General features: G+C 40.4%; 3 protein-coding genes across 22 annotated transcripts in view; 2 read left to right on the plus strand and 1 right to left on the minus strand.

The window, feature by feature from the left end:
• The first annotated feature begins 298 nt into the window (after nucleotides 1–298).
• Nucleotides 299–7634, plus strand: LOC122572955 (rab11 family-interacting protein 2). 2 transcript variants are annotated; one of them, XM_043738737.1, is made up of 8 exons: nucleotides 299–607; nucleotides 3342–3380; nucleotides 4353–4599; nucleotides 4699–5077; nucleotides 5156–5430; nucleotides 5510–5954; nucleotides 6065–6265; nucleotides 7617–7634. In XM_043738737.1, exons 1-7 carry the CDS (start codon nucleotides 577–579, stop codon nucleotides 6239–6241), a joined length of 1593 nt encoding a protein of 530 aa, XP_043594672.1. In that variant the 5' UTR covers nucleotides 299–576; the 3' UTR covers nucleotides 6242–6265; nucleotides 7617–7634. The 2 variants fall into 2 exon arrangements, with proteins under 2 accessions (XP_043594672.1, XP_043594663.1); XM_043738728.1 differs by lacking the exon at nucleotides 7617–7634 and having other exon boundaries at nucleotides 300–607; nucleotides 6065–6824.
• On the plus strand, nucleotides 6137–9759 carry LOC122572944 (dnaJ homolog subfamily C member 2). 2 transcript variants are annotated; one of them, XM_043738718.1, is made up of 5 exons: nucleotides 6137–6265; nucleotides 7617–7886; nucleotides 8004–8388; nucleotides 8469–9573; nucleotides 9652–9759. In XM_043738718.1, exons 2-5 carry the CDS (start codon nucleotides 7703–7705, stop codon nucleotides 9700–9702), a joined length of 1725 nt encoding a protein of 574 aa, XP_043594653.1. In that variant the 5' UTR covers nucleotides 6137–6265; nucleotides 7617–7702; the 3' UTR covers nucleotides 9703–9759. The 2 variants fall into 2 exon arrangements, with proteins under 2 accessions (XP_043594653.1, XP_043594643.1); XM_043738708.1 differs by lacking the exon at nucleotides 6137–6265 and adding an exon at nucleotides 7048–7243.
• Nucleotides 9760–10189: 430 nt separating this feature from the next.
• LOC122572888 (muscle calcium channel subunit alpha-1) overlaps nucleotides 10190–17492 on the minus strand; it is a 62904-nt gene continuing 55601 nt past the window's right edge. For 17 of the 18 annotated variants that reach the window (XM_043738581.1, XM_043738561.1, XM_043738554.1 and 14 more), the window contains one exon: nucleotides 10190–17267. In XM_043738581.1, the coding sequence (XP_043594516.1) occupies nucleotides 16902–17267 (366 nt within the window). In that variant the 3' untranslated portion in view covers nucleotides 10190–16901. The remainder of the gene's footprint in view (nucleotides 17268–17492) is intronic. The other variant, XR_006318612.1, reaches the window with a different exon arrangement.

Consider the following 17492-nt stretch of genomic DNA (forward strand, 5'->3'; position numbering starts at 1 on the left):
CTATCCAACATAGACAAGAAGAATGGAACAGCTCACTCACTGAGAAAATTTGTTTATTGTTAAAATTAATAGCTCATAGCGAGAAAGCATTTATAAAATCTGTATCAATTTTGGACAATACTGTATTCTTCGCTTTGCTTTCTAGATAATATTTAATATAAATAATTCCTCAAACAAATTAATTTTCTATTTGTTTTCAAGCTTCAACTAGCAATAAGTAATCAGCTATATTTATTATGGTACAGGGCTATTGAAATGCATCGAACAAGCCTGAAGCACGAGCGTAGTGGCTGCGCGAAACTGGATGCGCGATGGTTACCGTAATGGTGCGCGATGCGCGAGGCAGACGTAGCGGTTGTTCGAACAGTAGTCAAGTATAGTTGTCGTTGATACATTGGGACGCGGTTAGTTTGTTGTTGACGTGGTTTGTTTCTGTAACACCTACGGTTGTGCAAACGAAAACGCGTAATGCCAGTAGCCGGCATTAGGATAGTGATAGATACGTAGATCGGTTTCTCGATAGAAGGAACAACAGATGAATTATCGTAATTGTACGCTGTAACCGAATCGAACAAAATGTGGAGTCCGACGCACGTTCAAGTGACAGGTAAGTGCATACGAACCTGGAAGCAAATTCCTTGACGTAGCGGATAAGAAGGTTATTTGTGCGGCAGGTGGTTCGTATCGAAACAGATGTACCGTAAACCAATTACCGCTTACACGTAGGCTAGGTTACGTAGGTATCCTTCGTCGAATGTAGGCAATCGAAACCTTGCAATCTCGTTAATACGTTCCAGAAATGTATTTACCGGGACTCTACTAGGTGTTTCTCGTGCTGTCGTCTACCAATGTATATCTTTATAGTCAACGACGCATGTCTTACTCAAGCGACCTCAATTGTCACGGTATTTTTAAATGGTTAATGCGGATCGTGTTGCGACGGTGTAATTTTTCTTGGCCAACGTGTACCATCGCAAACGTTGGCAAAAGCGAATGTCGAAGAAAATTTTCATCGCATTCGAGTGCAGCGTCGCGTAACGCGATAGACAGATTGGGAAGAGACGGTGAAAACTCGAATACTTTAAAAACACGAACGCTGCTCCAATCGAAAAGATAATAATCTTACATGTGCACTTGCATGTTTTATCACATATATGCACGAGCTTGCGCATTCTAGTTCCTTGGTGGATGTAAATATTTTCACTCTAGACTTTAGACGGACGCCTCGTATGAAAATCGTCTACCACGATTTTGCGACGTCTCCGAATCGTGCCAAATTAAGGACGATGTACATATTTAAACCGCGCGCGGCTATCCATAGCTTAAATATACGATGAGTCAACTTCTGAAAACTGGTCGGCTTATTTTGTTTGTTAAAATTCAGGAAATTAGCACGATAAATGCAAGTCGATACAACTAATTCGACGAAATATCATTATCGATATTAAACTATATTTTCGACGTGATTTCGTTTGAATGTTTAATGAGATTGTTTCTCTTATCGATTTTAACGTATAGAACATTTATATGCGAGTTGACAAGCATTTAATACTTTCGTTTCGATGCAAAATAGGTAGAGTGTGAAAGCATATGTAGGAGCAGCTGATGATGTTCCCCCTTCTTATTCGTATATTCGAGTCCTCTTTCCAGGATCGTAGTTATATCCTTAAGTGCCCTTTAGTTTTCTATCCTGACTCCTCCTGATTTTCCTTTATCTAACGTAAGCGACATTTTAAGTTATACTTTCTACTTTATCACAGCGGATAATCGCAACTTCTAAAAGACGGTTAATGAAGAGCTCTATCTCCTTTATTTACAACGATAGAAAGATATTTCCAACGGTCAATTTAAGGATTTGCCCTGTGTCGTGTGATGAATCATTGCGGAATTTTTTACTCGTAGAAAAAAGAAGTATATCAGCTTAATTAGCTGTGATCTCGAACCGTTAAGAATGTTCCTTTCCGAGTAAACGGTATTCGGCTGCAGCTGTAACGAACGCCTCGCTTCGTCTAATCGAGTCGTGGAAGCATGCAGCGAGAGAGTTGATTTTCCCATCCAATTGGCTTTGTTCGGCGAGAAATCGAGGAAAACGATACATTTTATGCGATTGTAGAAAGAATTCTAGTCATCGAGTGCATTTCATGCATCGTTGTCTCGCGACTAGAGTACAAAGCAAATATTATTATAGCAGGCTCGAAGCTGAAATTATTCTCTGAACGTTGATATTTATTTTTGTAAACCATTATTGAAGATATACAATTAGACTGTGAATGTTTATGCACTTGCGGGAAATTTAAAATTGTTAAAATGCAAAAGTACATAAAATATGTAAAGTAAAGCGTCTGCATTAATTAACAGTTTAGTACAGTGCGTAATAACTGCGAAAACGGAATCTATGTATTAAAAAATTCTGTACGGAATTTCAATGTAGAAACAAGTCCCTAATAGATCCCTAATAGATAGTAATTTAATAAGTTGGTATAATATTTAAAAAAAAAAAAAAAAACTAAAGCAATAGAATCTGTATAGAAAGTTGTTTCTATTCCTAACGCTAGCGGCGCTAAACATTAAAATATGAACCTTACTTCAGACATTTCACGTATTTTTATCTTCATCTATAATTTATATCTACGTTTACGTGGAAACAAATTTTTATATAGCTCCCTTTTACTTGCTGTCTCACTTAGCTGTCTTTGCTTACGTACGTACATTAAAATATAGAATTGCATAAAAATTCGAAATTTCCACATGCGCGGTGCACACAACCAAAAGAAGAAGATATATCAAACGTAAGTTTACGTGCCAGCGTTACGATATACGTATTGAGCGTAGAATTTATTTCTGACGTTGTACATATCCTCCATAAAAAGGAGTACGCAGCACGGGATAGTCAAAAATAGCAGAATAGCAATGCGATAATAGCAGGATTTCGCGGTAAGAATGCAATAGAATAATGGAACAATAGGGAAGCGATACGTTCACGCTTTTACCGTGATAGGAAGCTATGGTATGCTCGTCGGTCATGATGCGTTTTTACAAAACGCCTATTATCTCAGATATTCTAACGATGGCTCTGTGCTCTGGCCAGATGCCATTTCGTTTTATCGCGCATAATAAAATACACGTCTGATTTATCCATAGCTACGCCTCTTTCTCTTTATCGTATTTTTGAATACGCAGATACTTCAGATACACAGATACTAAAGGCTGTGAAATTTTAGCATTTAGTATGTTTATTCGAACACCCGAAACATAACGGAACTTTCTGTCATCAAGGAATAAATCATTCGTTACTTTTCCCTTTTTTCTAGAATTTAACAAAACGTTTTCTTTGTTCGCAGTTCAAAGAGCGAAGAACTTATTAACCAAAGGAAAACACAGTGAGTATCCTGGCTGATCGTTGACGCTGACGACAATGGTACAAATTTCATACGATATATCGAGTGGTCGTTGCACAAATTGAACGAATATTGTTAGTGAAATGTTATAATACGCGAGTTACGTCGTGAGCTTTGAATTATTTTCTTTTCTCTCTTAAGCATTTGAATCGTCTTAGTTTAGCCATACAATATGCTGTATACAGACAAAATGCACATAACTAGAGTAGAGTATACTCGTATAGATATACAGCGTGTAACTAGGCTACGATATTTGTAGAGGTGAAGTATACATGAATATTTTCAACAACGTTTTAAATTTTTGAGGAGAGATTGCAAGTTTTTTAGAAGGTTGTAAATATATAAAACAAGCAAATATATTTGGTTGCACGATTACAGTTTCTATACTCGGAGGCAAGTAAGGAGGAAGTCCCGGTAATCTGAGATTTCCTGAGTTAAGAGGTTAAGATTATCGAGCCTTTGTACGTTGCTTTATACATATGCTGTGCAGCTTAAACGGTTTTGCATGGTTCGCGAAATTCGATTCGAATATAGCACAATGACGAAACACCGGTAAAATTTCGTCTTCCATTGTTTTGAAACTAGACACGCTTCAATAAAAAAAAAAAAAAGATACTGACATCAACGAATTTTGTTACGTTTCCCTGCGCAATCTGACATATATGACGTAAAGGAACGGCTAAAACGACTACAATTTCAAAGGCATTTAATATTAGGTCATTTCGCGAGTAATGTCACGTTCGACGTATTGCGACAAATTAAATATAAATAAAAGAACGACTGGGGCTGTCCGGGCGGGTGAAGAGAATATCGCGAATGTAATTTATACGGTCAATAAGTAGACAATAAACGTGGCCTGTGCGACATTTTTAATATTCGTCGCGCGGCTTGTTAATCCTAACCTTGCGGTTAACCGTCTCCACCCACGTTAAATGCTTCGATCTAACAACGCAGAGACCAACGATTGTTTCGTGACGATCGCGCTTGGCAAGGAAAAATACCAAACGTCTGTGAAGGAGAAAGCGTCGAAGGATGTGGAATGGCACGAAGAATGCGAGCTACTCATACCGGAACAAGGGAACACCGCAGAGATTGTCCTTACGGCCCTTCATCGCAACTTCTTGGGTGTCGACGAATTCCTCGGCACTATCAGCATACCTCTCTCCAGTTTCGATGTTTACGAGAGACCAAAGAATAGATGGTACGTTGTTCAATATTACATAACGCTGAGAACGTTGATAAAGTTACACGAGAATTAAAAAGCAAGATTTCGTTCTGAAAAATTTCTAATTATATGTAGGTACACTCTTGGGAGTAAACCAGGCAAGGAAAATACGAAGGAGAGAGGAGAGCTTGAAGTGAAGATAGGTTTCATCGTGAAAGCTGGCAGTTTGACCGATTTGAGCCACAAGGAACGTCACAAAAGTTCCCTTGGACAATTATCCACGGCTGCTCATTCGATCGGCGGAAGTTTACTCAGTATAGGCAGCTTCGAGAAGCGTAAAGGTTTAAAAAAATTAGCCAAATCGATCGGGAATCGCGTGAAAGGAAAGAGCAAGCACAATTTGGACAAAGCAGATGACCTGAACGAAAAGGACGAGCGCAAGTTCCGCACTACGAGACAAGAACCTGGAGAAGCTGACCCTGGTGTTATTAGTGAGGATGAAGACGAATTTACGGTAACTATGAATCTATCGATTTGTTGTTATTTAAATTTCTTGTATGATAATTCATAGTTTTACAACTGTATATTTCAGTTTGACGATTTGTCTCACAAGAGCTCGGCATCGTCTTTAAATGCTCCGGTTGTCGCCAACAGTAACAGCGTAGCTTCGATCGCTTCGAGTAACTCCTCCAGTAACAATTTCGAGGCACATCATGTTCCACCAGCGCCAACGAACGCAGCACCCAACAAACCACCACGATTCTCTATGAGCGCTTCCACTACCTCCTTATCGAAAGTGGACAATATCAAAGATGATGAATGGGGTTTGAAGCTTTATGGCAAACAAGTTAATAACAATGTTAAAAGGTGAATAAAATTGTTCTTACCGTGTGAAATCTCAATCTGAATGGAAACGATTGTATTAATACGCCGTTGATATATTTAGATGGGAGAGCAAAGCAAGTCCAAAAATTGTGATAGACGAACCAAAGGATGAATATCGCGAATCATCACCCATAAATTCACCTTCTTCGACTTTGAAACGTCAAGAACTTCCAGAGATTCCAAGCCCTGCACCGCGTGATGTACTGCTAACAAAGAACAAACTTGAAGATAAGTTTGCATCGACAAAAGAGAAGAACGTAAGAGAAGAGAAACTCAAAGAGAAGAAAGAAGATAAGTACAGTTGTTGGAGTCCTAAAGATGAAAAGCAATCGAGGAAAGACAAGAAGAAAGAGAAAGAGAATAAATTTAAAGACTTCAATGACGATAATAATTTATCCGGGGAGAGAATTATCATCGGAGGTGAAGATGCGATTAAAACTACAGCGTCGGTAAAAAGCCACCTACCGCATGAAATTCTCGCACAATTCGAAGGGAAATCGAGAGAGGTAAATACGCTTGTGGTATTACCATTAATATTATTATTGTAAATCGCTGGTTTTGAAATTATAAAAAAGAGATCCGAATAATATGCGACGGTTAAATTTTTTCAATACAGGATCTCATCGAATTAACGCTACAGCTGCAAGCAGAAGTAACAGACAAGAAGAAACGTCTAAACGACTTGGAGGATTATATAGATGCGCTACTACTACGAGTAATTGAATGCTCGCCACGCTTACTGCAAAACCCATATCAATCACAGAGACGTTTGTCATCGCCTGGTCATCAGTAGATAACTAAACAATCTTCCGTTCTGGTATTTTCAAATGTTGATGTTGAGATTAATTATGTGTTCGAAATAATTGGTGATAATTGCATACTGCTCGTTCAACCTATTTCGACCATTTCATACATTTAACTGCTGCTACTTCGTAGTTCGCGGGCTTTAATTTATTTTCAACTAACATTTCTAATTTTTAATTTGCACGTACTTCGCAACGACATCGCTTCTTAAAATGTATAAACATTTGTTGAATTTTTAATGTTTCCTTATCGTTTCAACAAAAAATGTTTTATTAAATTTTATATATATTATATATATTTACACATATGTATAGTATGTTTTAGAGCGCGGCGAAAAAGAGCGGTGTTTGTGCCAACCGTTGTAAAATGAGAAAGAAAAATAACAAATACCCCTAGTCTTCCCAACAAAAATGATTGATCCAAAAATGTTATTTCCGTCCAAAGTACGATCCCAACAAGTATGATTAAAATATTTGTATTTTTGAATATTTACAAGAGTATTTCTTCGTACAATGTGTATCATATTTTCACAAATATATTTAAAATAAACATTAAACTATTTCACAATCTAATTACTCGTGTCGGGTTATTTCTAATCTACACGTATATATACATATGTATGTACAATCAGATAACCTTGAATTACGTAACATTTCTCAAAAGTACAATAATTGCATTATATACTAATAGTACAATAATAGTATGTACTATAATAAACATACTAGATAGTATAGTTACATAGTCGAATGAATATTTGTACGTGGTCGATGTTTACAGATTGGATAGTTGATATTTATTCTAACGTACCCGTGGAGCGCCAAATAACGTGATCGTTTCTTATTGAGATGTCCGTAGTACGATAGTCCGTTCGCTTATGTTTTCGTTGGAGTTCCTCTAGTAATTTGTTTGTAAAAGTTAATATCCTATTGACGACTAACGATGAGGAACGATATAAACGATGACAATTCAACTAATTTAAAAACAGTATCCGGTAAGTTTCAGCAGTTTTGTTAATATTCTCCTTTTGACATCGACCATGTGAGGTTAGATTTCTCGAAATACGATCGTTTCAAGGGGTACATAGAGGCATTGCAGAATTAAAAAAAAATTCCTTCTAATGTTCACACTGTATGTACACCAGTAAGTTCTATAGCTTATGAATGATTAGAAATATTTTAGTTGTAACAATGACGCTGTTTGGAATAATTAAATTATGAATATTTTACTGCCCTTGTATATTATACCATGTGGTCGAAAAATATAAATTATTTTCACATATAGGTTAAATGAAAAGCCTTTCAACTTCTAAGTTTGAGTAGAATGAAGAAGTAAGAAGTTTAACAACTGCAAAATATAATTTATAGATTCATCCGTGGAAACATGTACAGCAGGTCCCTTAGTCCTGTATTCCACCGCACAAGCATGGGCGGCTCAGTTTCATCGCAGCCTTATGCCTGCCAGGATATCCGACGAATCATCCGACGAAGAAGATCTTTCACAGTTCCAATGTGAAGATGACTTGGAGTATCTTAGGTCATTGGACCCAAAGGAATGGAAAGATCAAGACCATTATGCGGTGTTAGGCTTGAAAAAGCTTAGACACAAAGCAACCGAAGATATTATAAAAAGGGCTTGTACGTAAAGAAAGTTCAAAGTATACTCTGTAAAGGAATGTAGGTGTTATATCGTTCACTGTCGTGCCTAATACAATGATTAACCCGGTTGAGGAGTATTTGATGTGTGAATTACAGATAAGCAGAAAATTCTCAAATATCATCCCGATAAACGGAAGGCTTTGGGCGAGGAAATCCGGCCAGATGACGATTATTTCACCTGCATAACAAGGGCCTGGGAAATCTTGGGAAACCCTATGAAGCGGCGGAGTTACGACAGTGTGGACCCGTATTTTAGCGACGACTTGCCGGATGAAAAAGACTGTAAAAATAACTTTTACGTGCTAATGGGTAAAGCGTTCAAAGAGAATGCTAGATGGTCTACGAAGAAGCCGGTACCGCGCCTGGGTGGATCAGATACACCTAGGGATAAAGTAGAAAAATTTTATTCGTTTTGGTATGACTTTGATTCGTGGCGCGAATATTCTTATTTAGATGAGGAGGACAAAGAAAGCGGCCAAGAGTAAGTATACCACGATTAAATTTTTTCTGTGTTTCTTTACCTTCTAGCATATTTATAATCTGATGTAATTATTTTCCTAGTCGAGATATGCGTAAGTGGATCGAGAAAAAGAACAAAGCAACACGAGCGAAACGGAAGAAGGAGGAAATGGCACGTATACGTACGTTGGTCGACATGGCTTACAATATAGATCCCAGAATAAAAAAGTTCCAGCAAGAAGATAAGGATAAAAAGACAGCAGCAAAAAAAGCAAAACAAAAAGCTGCAAAAGAGAGACAGCAAGAAGAAGAGAGAATAGCGCGAGACGCGGCGGAAAAGGAAAGATTGGAAAGAGAAAAACGGGAGATTGAAGAAAAAGCAAAATTAGATGCGCTTAAACAAGAAAGAGAAGCACAGAAGAAGGCGCTTCGTAAGGAAAGAAAGGCATTGAGAGATTTTTGTAAAGCCAATAATTACTTTGCTCAAAATTTAGAGGAAATTATTAGACACATGGAGAGCGTTGAAAAAATTTGTGAACTTTTTAAACTGGTTCAGTTGGAGGAGGCAATGAAAAAATTACAGAGTGACGGTAGAACTGCCTTTCTCAGTATCATGGAAGAAACTGAGAAGAAAATAGAAGCAGAACGTAGAGCTGGTGTTATCTCTAGTGATATGCGAAACACACCGGAAAAGCAAGTGAAATCTTACACCGCTCCATGGAGTGAAAATGATTTGCAGCTTCTGATAAAAGCTGTAAATTTGTTCCCAGCAGGAACGAATCAACGTTGGGAAGTAGTAGCAAATTTTATCAATCAACATAGCACTTCCTCCACTGGTGTTACACGCGACGCAAAGGAAGTTCTTGCGAAGGCTAAAGATTTGCAATCAACTGATTTCAGTAGATCTAGTTTAAAGGAGCAAGCAAATAAGAAAGCTTACGATAATTTTATTGCCGAGAAGAAAACGAAGGAATCGGTTGAGGACCGAATGCCAGCTGTTACTGAACGCCTGGATCATCCTGTTTCTAACGGTGTTAGTTCCGAACAAAAAGATTGTAAGAAAGAGGCACAGCCTTGGACTCCAGCGGAACAAAAGCTGCTGGAACAAGCGTTGAAGACTTACCCTACAAGCGTGCCTGATAGATGGGATCAGATAGCAGCATGTATTCCAACTAGGACGAAAAAAGAATGCATGAGGAGGTATAAGGTACGTTTCGAAAAAGATATATTTGCAAATTTATTGTTTTTCTATATTTCTAAATTTCTATATTTCGATTGTTTGCAGGAGCTGGTCGAACTCGTCAAAGCGAAAAAGGCGGCACAAGTGATGAAATAATATTAGTCTGTCCTTAACATGAAAATTGTTTTTAACTTATTAAATTACAAACAAATTCATAATTGAGTTTGGAAGAAGAATGAATGTTAGCTTTTACCGAACGTCGGCTGTTGTATATACTTGTGCCTTGGTTTAATTTGTACATGCACAGTTTGCAACTGTTCTAGAAATTTTCTGCTACTTATACGCAAGAAAGCAATTACTGCACCTAGTGACTACATTAATCGCAATTGTTAACTGCATGGAAAATCGTGGTCCCAAGGTTCGAATTGACGCTCCCGAAAATTAACCATTCTGTTTTTCTTTTGGTATAACAATTCTTTTGCAATCGTGCGATCGAAATGTCTTGTAAGTAATGTAAAATATGATACTAGAAAGCAATCGTCGTTTAGGTCGAAGCATACATACTTTATAAATAAAGACGATCGATATTTCGAAAACGCGTGTTTCCTCGATCTCCATCCGAACACAGAACTAGAACATGGGATGTTTGAAATTCTTATATTTTTAATTTGACACATTTTTTGACAACATTAACAACAACAATTGTTTGTGTTAGTTCCTTTCTATGCAGCGAATACTGTCCATGCAGTTCCTCCGTCGTTCTCGCCAGTCTCGTTTACACAATGTCGGAACCACATGCACGTATTTAGCATTCGAATGCATCTGCGCTCAACATTTCGCTTTACCCAAAACCGGTTTAAAATCTCAGTTAATTATCTTGGAAATCACATTGGACGAAAGGGTCAATTTGTTTCGAGTAAACGAAGCAAAGTATCGAGCGTAGAGGTTCATCGTACATAAATCTTCGCGTGTTTGAAGAATAGAGAAAAAAAAAAAATATGAATACCGTAAAGCGTAAGCCTAGTGGCTAAGTGAGTTTCGGATTCTTAACTTGCTTGGTTACGTGCCTTTCGACACTTTCTTCGAAAGAAATGTAAACGCAGAGTGACCGATGATTCTTTACGATCACGGAGACGCTTGTTTCTTCATTTTTACTCATTCATATGACAAATAAGTTGCGTTGTCTAGCTTCTCGCAAACGCAAGTGTCACATTTCTTTTCCTATAAATGTCACCGGTGCAAAATGAAACTTGGATTCCCGTTTCGAGTTGCACCATGTATTTTTTTCTCCTCTTTCCCTTTTTTCTTTTTTCTTTTTTTTTTTTTCTTTTTTCGAAGACACGGACAGTTTTGTAGCGTGCGATAAAAATCAACATATGTTTCCAAACTATGCTCCGCCATTGCGTGTAATTTGTATGGTATTGTGTTCCGACAGTGAAATGGCAAATCATTTTTTAAACGATGTCTTTGTTCATCGTGCGCTACAAATCATCGAGGACTGTTTACGGAAATAGGTGTAAAAGAGGAACGTTTCTTGACACGAGTAGGAAGCGGAAGAGGAGCCAAAATGGAAAAACAAAAACGGCAGTATAATCGTGTGCGTGTCTGTTGGTTGTGCATCGTAAGGTTGTGGGTCTTAACTCTGTAAAATTCCTAATGGACTAACGAGAGTCACAAATGCGCAAGTATTAGTTCCTACCCGTTTCCTTTTTTCTTTTTTTTTTTTTTCAACGAGATACATAGGTCGCCAGATCTGGCATAGGAGCATGTTTCCTCGACTTGAACGTTTGCGAACAGAGCTTCGGAAAATGTAAAAGTTACGATCCTATCGGTTCTAACATCGGAACGTACAAATAATACCGTTACAGAAGATATACTTATGAACTAAGCAACAAAGAGAAATGATCGAATCGAAGATGGTTAAATTTAGCTAGATGGAAGTAGTCACATAAATTTGCGTGATGTATTTCATTAAATTTCACCTTACTTTTGGTATTGTGAACTCTATCATCGTATTTAGTCGTTAAACCACATTTAATCGTATCGTGCGTGTTATTTGTGTATCGTAATGTAACTGTATTATTCGTATAACCGGTTACTGATAGTTCGTAGATCGCCACCTGATTTACAGAATTCCGAATGTTTGCTTCTCAAGATCGTTATTTCTGATAATAGTAGAATCGTTAAATAAGAAAAGCAGGTGAAACTAAGTAGTAATAGGGGATCGATCTGAGAATCGAATGACGTTTGGCGCAATCGAAACATCTAGTCGCGTTTTCGATATAACTAGCATTGAGAGATTCCACTTAACCGATATAAATTTGAATAAAATTCATAAATCTGAGTTTTGAAGCGTTAAATTTTGAAAATTAAAATAGAAAAATTTGCAAGTTGACATTTAAAGAATGTTATTATATAACGGATGTAGACAAACAAAACGAGGGAGAAATCACGTCATCCTTCGTTATCGAACATCGATGATCGAAGCGTCTTTGTCAACGTGCGTCGAGTGTGTTTCCTAAAAACCGATGATAAGTTTACGCGAGCATCGTTCGTTACCGTGCCGATATAAGAACGTCTTAGTAAAAATAAACGGTGCAAGTAGCGTGTGTGAGTGCCAAAGCTGTGCCACGAGATCGGTAGCACGGGTAAAAACGCGTCGAAGTGCAAGATTCAATTTTTTGGAAAGCTCGATCGATTGTTTATTTTATCTTGGGTTTCTTCTTAATTTCAGTTATTCGATTCTTCGATGTGTACTAACGAGCTAGGACAGTAAAATACGATTCCAATTACAACCGTTCGTATACACGGTTCGTTACACGGATTGGATTTTTCGACAACGAAGCGATCGTAAGTAAGTATTTACTTAGGTGTCGGATGACGAGCGATCGTACTTGCCTCGTTAGAAACGCGAATCTTGCGCGTCGAACGTTTTATCCGATCGCTGACCGTTTCGATCATAAAAGATGGTCAATACCGGTTGTGTATGGTGCGTGTAAAGTGTTTAGTAGTGGCACGATGAACGAGTAAGTTGGGTTCACTGGGCCGCAAAGGCTAGCGAGACCGAAGAGGAAGGCATTATTAAAAGGACTGGTTTCCCGCGAGTTTCGCGTCGCTTGCCTCTCGTTCAGTATATAGTGTATAGTATATACATACGTCATACGCTTCAATGATCGTCAGTCTCGTAACATAGAAAACGTTGGTCTTCCTAAACGCGTCTATCAAACACTTAAGCGACAACGGGTTATCGCGCGCCGCTATTAATCCGACATTACGATTTAAAGGTAAGAATTTTTTTTCTTCTACGCGTATATTCTACGGATCGGTGTAAACGCCACTTTACAACAGTATAAAAAGATCGCTATAGACAAATACATAATTGTTAAAAAGACGCTGGAAAAAACGAATACGAAAGGTCGACTATATATAACGCGAGTAGCATCCTTAGGACGATTAGTAATATCGTGCGCGATTCATCGTGGCAGATGTCGCTTCGTACGAATATTCGAGATCTTCGATATCCGTTTTTACCGTCTGTTCGATCTTTTCGATGGGATACACACGGAAATTGCTCTCTTTTATTCCCTAGCACGAAATTACCGATTCGACGAAGCCGCGCGCGTTATTACACCGACTTGTCTCGGCTCCTCACACACACCACGTACCTATATTATCGTACTCCTAAGAAAATGTCCAAAGACGTGTCCTTCGGTTTGTTTGTTTGTTTGCTTGTTTCATTTTAAATATCGTTTTAGTTTTCTTTGGTTCCCTTGTCGACGAAGGGCTCGCGTCGGCCGCGGCTCTTCGAACGTATTCTTATGTCTTACTCGAATGCGTACATGAATATACAATACCACTTACTATACATATACGTAAAAAGATCGGCCGTAAATATCGACATCTAATAAACGAACGTAAACGAACGAAAGATATAAGAAGAAACGAGATGGTCTCCGTTTTTCGAATCGGACGAGCGGAAAAGAAACGCAACACGGAGAAACGTAAAGCGCGATAAAGTGGGTAACACGTTTGCGACGAGTCGAAGGTAGAACGCTTAGAATCGAAATGGTGTCGAGAGGAGTTCCAGAGAACGTGGTTCTGAGAAATATCATCGATGAAGATTATTGTCGAAGTCATTTCAAGGTACACGAGAGATTGAACGACGTTGATCGTTTCGGGCTTCCTCGATGATTCCGATACGTTCCCGACAACCATATCCGTCACGCTTTTCTACTTTAACCTTCTCGGGGATGCATTCAAACAAAGAACGGTGGATTCTGATCGTACTCTTGTCTTCGATTAAAAATCCGTGACATCGCTTCGCACGATCTACGTACCAAGCGTTCACGATGAATGTATTCCAAGTTGTATCACGATCGTTTTCGAATCAAGTTCTCGCGTCGACTCCCGGACCCGACGTACCCGGGTGACGGTCGCGCGTCGGTGAACACTTTCGCTACGTTATGGCGTTTTCATAAACAAGCTACACGCACAGACGATCCGAAATATTGATCGGAAATTACTAGGCGCGTATAGGGTTTTCGATGCGCAAAATGGCGTAATTAGTCGGTGGAATATCCGCAGAACCACGTGTCTATCTTCCACTTCTTTTCATTTCCTTTCCTTTTTTGTTTCGTTTACTCGGTTCCAGAGGTCGCGGTTTTCAACGTGTAACTAACATACACGTGCTTTAATCCGTGTAGCTTTTAATACATGGGCGCACGCGTATCGAAATATTTTATTTCACGCGATTATTAACGAAGCACAGAATAGCCGAATATTCAAGTACATCGATGTCAGCGGATTAGAGCTTCTTGATTACTCGATTATACTTTGCGAACCGAAAATGCCCGTCATTGTAACCAACAACCTAGAAAACCGTATGCTCGTTTCGCCAATTAATCGCGCAAATGTAATCAAACGTATTTTCATACGCATCGATGCTCGAGTGAAATAAAATACGATTGTACGTCGAGAGTTGCTCGGATCAAAACACGGATATAATAATTACACGTGGGATGCAGACCCAATCTCTTTACTCGATACCCAATCTTTCCTCCGATCGAATCCGATATTCTTCACGCTCGTCGTCCAAGCGCCTGCCTCTGCCTTCGGATGTCGCGTTTTCGCGAGGAACTCGAGCACACGAAATTTGCCGATAATCGCTCGGCCAGCTATCGAACGAAAGATCGACGATCACGCGACACGTCGTTGCGCGACTTTGTGCGTGTAAGGGAACGACTGCCACTCTTCACCGATTCGTTACTCGACCATGTCGTATACCTAATTAGTACGTAAACTATAGCCAGCTGTGCATACCCCGATAGATCTGCAGAGGCAGCTGTATAATTAGTGGAAACAAGAAAACGTTAAATAATGGAGAGGCTCGTGCGACAGAAACGATCCTTATTAATAATTTTAATTTCTTAAATAACGCGTTCCAATGGTCGCACGCGTTGCTCCTAACGTTATGGAATTGGTATCGTAAAAAAAGAACGACTCGCGTGTTGATTTATCGCCGAATGAAAATGAACCGGTTCTGTGGAAGAAAGTTTTGCCACGAGGTTCGTAACTTGGCGATTCGATTACACGCGCTCCGTGTTCGTTCGTTCGGGCAGGCCCTCCCTAGCACGCGCACACGCGTCGGTGTATAGATACGCGCATGCGTCTACGACGATATGCGCGCGCGGCTGGAAATTTCGTTGGGACGTAATTCGTAAAAACTGGGGAATTTTAGAGGAGAGGAGCACAGGATGGAATTGTACGCAAGAATTGTAGACGATACGCGTGATTTACGGTGGACATTTGGAGATCTGAACGATCGGGAGCAGGGGGGATGAGAAGATTACGCGGACCGAGACGTGACAGCGAGCTGCGAAAACGAAACTCGAGTCTAGCTGCTGCGTTCGGGTCGCGTGCTACCGTACGTAGAGATATCGGCATCGGTGCGTAAGTGTAAATAGAAGCATCGTTCGATCGTCCGGCGATCGTTCGGCTGTTGTGCCTGGGGATCGCGCCGTATTTAAAGCAATTTAAAGTTGTCCTTTACGGATCGTGCGCGTACACCGGTTCACCCTCCGACGTACAAACGAATATCGCGGCAGTCGCGTTTATCGGCCATTCATCCTCGCGCATCAATTATTATACCCGCAACGTATATGTACAAGTACGTACGAATAATAATGGTAGTAATAATAGTAATGATAATAATAATAGTAATAGTAATAATAATAATAATAATAATAATAATAGCAATAATAATAACAATGACTTTATGTGTGTGTACGTGTGTAATGTTTGAACGTGTATGCGTGTGCGTGTGTATGCGTGTGATGTGGCGTGTGCGTGAATGTGTGTGTGCGTGTGTAAAATATATATAACGATATATATGTATGCGTATATACATATATCGTTACAATACCGTGGCATACACACTCGCAACATGTTTTCGTAATTCGCGGTAATAGTACTTTGTCTAAGTTGATAAAAGTCTTCTCTGGTCCGAAAGAAGTTACAGATACTTAGGCACTTGTTATCTCATCTAGTAATCCATCGTACGAAGAGCAATAATGAGTTCAATTATATCCTAAACAACGGTAATCGAAGGAATAAGTGTTTTACGATAAGAACGAGAGCAATAAGGATTTTAATCGTTCGCGTCTCGCTTCGCGCCAGTTCTTTTCTCATCTGTTTCCGCGCCGTCTCGTTTCACCAACGAAGCTCGAAACGCGACACGCTCGCTCGAATCGAGAGGATCGCGCGCTATTCATCGCCGACATCGTCTTCGCCAACGTTCCCAATCGTTCGATTCGCGATCGTGTCGGACGCCTGGCTATCCCGATGGAAGCGTTCGTTGCCTCCAGCCTTCGAGCGTTTTCGCCGCTTTTCGCAGTCAGCGTTCCAGCCCCGATGCTTTTCCTATCGACGCGCGATCGGTCGTTGCTCTCGTTGCTTTATTGCTTGCGTCGGCCGATCCTCTTTCGACCGCGTCGGAAGCCTTCATGCCACACTTCTTTACCACAGTCACCCGCCACGTCCGCTTGAGCCGCTTCACGCCGCAAATCCTACAACGGCAGAAACGTGGGACCCTCGTTTCCGCGGCAAATGCTGCCAAACGAATCGAGGAGATTCGTCGCGTCTGCGACGAACGTATGGTGCGACGAAAGGTGTGGTTCACCGTTTCGTTTCGCTCCTCGGTCCGCTTCTCGTTCCATTTCGAATTCCACCGCCTACAGAGGTTTCGATCAGCCTCGTACTTTTGGGCGAAACGATAGACGATACCTGGGACGAGAGTGGTTCTCGTTCGACCAGATGAACTAGTTGGGAACACGATCTACGGGATGGTCGTCGCGTCGCTAAGACGGCGGCGGTTGTTGCTGTTGCGTCGACTGGTCGGAAGCGGCGCCCGTTGGCCCTCTACCTTGATAGTACGATCGATACTGTCGCGGGCCCGGCGGTTGTTGCTCCTGCAGCGGCTGGTACCCGATGCCTGTCGCCTGTTGGCTCTGCTGGATCGGCTGATAGGCCGGCGTCCATTGCTGGTCTGCGCCCTGTTGCAGCTGATACGACAGCGGTTGTCCACGACGCTCTTGCAGAAGAAGCTGATGCGCCGCCCGGTCCATCTCCTCGCGCGTCATGTCCAGCGCTTCCTGCATCTCTCGCGACGTGTATCTGACAAAGTCCGGGTCGCAGTACTTGCCTAGCCCTTGCTCCACGAGAACCTACGGATAACGAAAGATCTCGTAGCGTCCATGGACCTGTGATCGCCTGCTGACTCGAGTAACGTCACGAAGATTATTTGAGTCATACGGTTTCTTACGGTTCAATACGGTTCTTCGTATTGTTGCTTAACGCGGCTGAAAAACGCGACACGCTTTCTTCCTCTCGCCGTTACGTCGAAGGCTAACGGTCAACGTGCCAAGTATACGGCGAGTTGGATCGTTCTT

This window comes from Bombus pyrosoma, linkage group LG2 (genome assembly GCF_014825855.1).
Source record: "Bombus pyrosoma isolate SC7728 linkage group LG2, ASM1482585v1, whole genome shotgun sequence".
Classification (NCBI taxonomy): Eukaryota; Metazoa; Arthropoda; class Insecta; order Hymenoptera; family Apidae; genus Bombus; species Bombus pyrosoma.

Excerpts from the sequence above, each read along its gene's own strand:
- LOC122572955 (XM_043738737.1), top strand. The coding sequence starts at position 577 with ATGTGGAGTCCGACGCACGTTCAAGTGACAG. Across the intron at positions 5,078-5,155 it reads AGGATGAAGACGAATTTACG|TTTGACGATTTGTCTCACAA; the intron begins GTAACTATGAAT and ends TGTATATTTCAG. Across the intron at positions 5,431-5,509 it reads GTTAATAACAATGTTAAAAG|ATGGGAGAGCAAAGCAAGTC; the intron begins GTGAATAAAATT and ends TGATATATTTAG.
- LOC122572944 (XM_043738708.1), top strand. The coding sequence starts at position 7,192 with ATGAGGAACGATATAAACGATGACAATTCAACTAATTTAAAAACAGTA. Across the intron at positions 7,244-7,616 it reads TAATTTAAAAACAGTATCCG|ATTCATCCGTGGAAACATGT; the intron begins GTAAGTTTCAGC and ends TATAATTTATAG. Across the intron at positions 8,389-8,468 it reads GACAAAGAAAGCGGCCAAGA|TCGAGATATGCGTAAGTGGA; the intron begins GTAAGTATACCA and ends TTATTTTCCTAG.